The sequence below is a fragment of the Nannospalax galili genome, unplaced genomic scaffold (assembly GCF_000622305.1).
Source record: "Nannospalax galili isolate Female #2095 unplaced genomic scaffold, S.galili_v1.0 scaffold323, whole genome shotgun sequence".
Lineage (NCBI taxonomy): Eukaryota > Metazoa > Chordata > Mammalia > Rodentia > Spalacidae > Nannospalax > Nannospalax galili.
In genome coordinates this window covers 14,098-16,474 of record NW_008350329.1, presented here as the reverse complement: position 1 = coordinate 16,474, position 2,377 = coordinate 14,098, and the positions used below count along the sequence as shown (strand labels likewise).

General features: G+C 39.7%; 1 gene segment (V, D, J or C); it reads left to right on the top strand.

Moving 5' to 3' along the window:
- The first annotated feature begins 492 nt into the window (after positions 1 to 492).
- LOC108491526 overlaps positions 493 to 2,377 on the top strand; it is an 8,884-nt gene continuing 6,999 nt past the window's right edge. The window contains 2 exon segments of the V gene segment in view: positions 493 to 547; positions 662 to 965. Of these exon segments, the coding sequence occupies positions 493 to 547; positions 662 to 965 (359 nt within the window).

Genomic DNA, 2,377 nt, shown 5'->3' with positions numbered 1-2,377 from the left:
GCTTCCAGATTGCAATAGAGGAGAGCCTTAACATATATGACAGAATACATGAAATCCAGTGGGGGTGCTATGGATGATGCAGATAGAGGAGGAGGACTCTAAATATGATTATGATGTAGTGAATGAGATGCACAAAAACTCCATGAAAAAAATATAAATTGAGAGAAAAAGAAGTTAAAGAAAGGAATGATGTGAAGCATGAAGTGAACAAAAGAACACTCCACTCATGGGGCATTACTTAATATGTACTGAAATGACAGGGAATCAATTTCTCTGCAGGTGAATCTGTGCTGCTCTAATCTGGATGAGGGCAACCAGGAACTCAGTCTTATTTACTGAACTGAGTTACTGAACTGAGACTGCCTGTCTCTAGGCCAAATTCTACACAACCTCTGATGATTGGCATGTGCCCAAGGCACATCCCACTTCATTGAGGGATTCTTAATAGGCTGGCCTTTTCCTTTGCAGCAGTCAGTTTAGTCTGTACTCAGCATGGGCATGAGGGCTGCTACTCGGTTGCTGGGGCTGCTGTTGCTTTGGCTCCCAGGTAAGGACAGCATTGAAATCTATTCAGCCTAGTGCAGGCATTGCTTTCTGTCTGATCAAGAATCTTATTATAACAATGTCACTTGTGGATTTTTGTTTTCCTTTCCTATGTCAGGTACCAAATGTGATATTCAGTTGACTCAGTCTCCATCCTCCCTGTCTGCATCTGTAGGAGACAAAATCACCATGACTTGCCGGGCAAGTCAGGGCATTAGCAATGACTTACATTGGTACCAGAAGAAACAAGGGGAAGCTTCTAAACTCCTCATATATAATGCAAAAAATTTACAGCCTGATGTCCCATCAAGGTTCAGTGGCCAATATTCAGGGACAGATTTTACTCTGACTATCAGCAACCTTGAGACTGAAGATGTTGCAGCTTATTATTGTCAGCATGGTTACAACTTACCTCCCACAATGATACAAGTCATAGCATAAACCCCCAGAGAAGAAATGTGAGACTGAACTGCTCCAGATGTTCCTCTTGTTTATAGTATCAGATTGATGTCCTTCTTGCCACTTAGAGATTTTCCTAAAAGGAGCCTATTTATCTCCTTTGCATGTTAATTTTTTTTCTCTGCCTAGTCTATTTCTATAGACACAACAATATTTAATCTTAGTAAAGGCTATGTCTCATTATGACAGCTGTCTAGATGACAGCGTGGGTTCAGAGTCACTGTCAGAGTCACTCTGTTACCTGGTTTCAAAGCAGGACTTAAGTAAAGGTTTGTGAATTAACTAAACATTTGTTGTATAGAAGTATTTCCTACTTTGAAACACTCTGAAACATTCCATCCCTGAGGTAGACTTGTTAAAATTCAGGAAATAAGCAAACTTCATACATGTGGAAAATCTTCTGAAACTACAAGATTCCTATTTCCTCCCAAATGTTTTGTCATGTTTGGTTTAATCTGATTTTTAAAAAATAATTTATTGAGAATTTCATACATGCATATAAGATATTTTGATCAAATCCATGCCCACTCCCTCCCCTCCATCTCCTCTCATATCTCTCCATCACCTTTTTTTCTGATTGCTACATGTACTCCTTTTTTTCTTCTTTTTTTAAATGGGGCATTTTGCTACTCTAGCATTATCCCATCTGAAGAGATAACCCTAAAATCATTTAAGACTTAGATGAAAGCTCCCAAATATTGTTGACATTTTTGGACTTTTGAATGGAATATGTTGCTAAGAGGCCCAAGGGCACTGTGACTTTTAGTCAAGAAACTGGCTACTTTTCTTTGGGGTCTTTTTACCCTAACTACCTAGCCAATTCTTACCTCCTAGTCTTATCACACCATCCGCTAAAGACATTACACACTTTGCAGATAGGGAATCTGGTTGCACATGGCTCTGGCATCTTCCATGCTGACCAGGGACTCAGGGTGAGGCAATTGGGGTACCTCTTCAGTGGATCTACCTAAAAGACTTCCAAACTGCCTAACTCTTATCTGTAGGGGCATAAGAAAGTCCTTGACTGATGAATAGAAGATGTGAAGGAGAGGTAAAGGCAAGAGTAATTAACATTAAAAAGTATAGACAGGGAACTGGAGAAACACCAGAATAGGGCAATTTTCAGATGTTCATATGAAATTCCATTGGAATTTCTTGACAAGGGCTTCCAAAAGCATCCCTCTATTGGGTTCCTCCTCATTTTTCTTTTGTCTTCCAAAGCTGGACTCTAGAGTGATGGATTAAGGATTTGCTTTCAGGCATTTTCATAGCTGTTGGCATAGTTAGAGTCAGTGTCAGTTCCCTCTCAAAGGCTTCTTGATAGGGAGAGAAGATAAATTTATCTATCCTTTTAGAACAATTTCTGGTTGTCTCC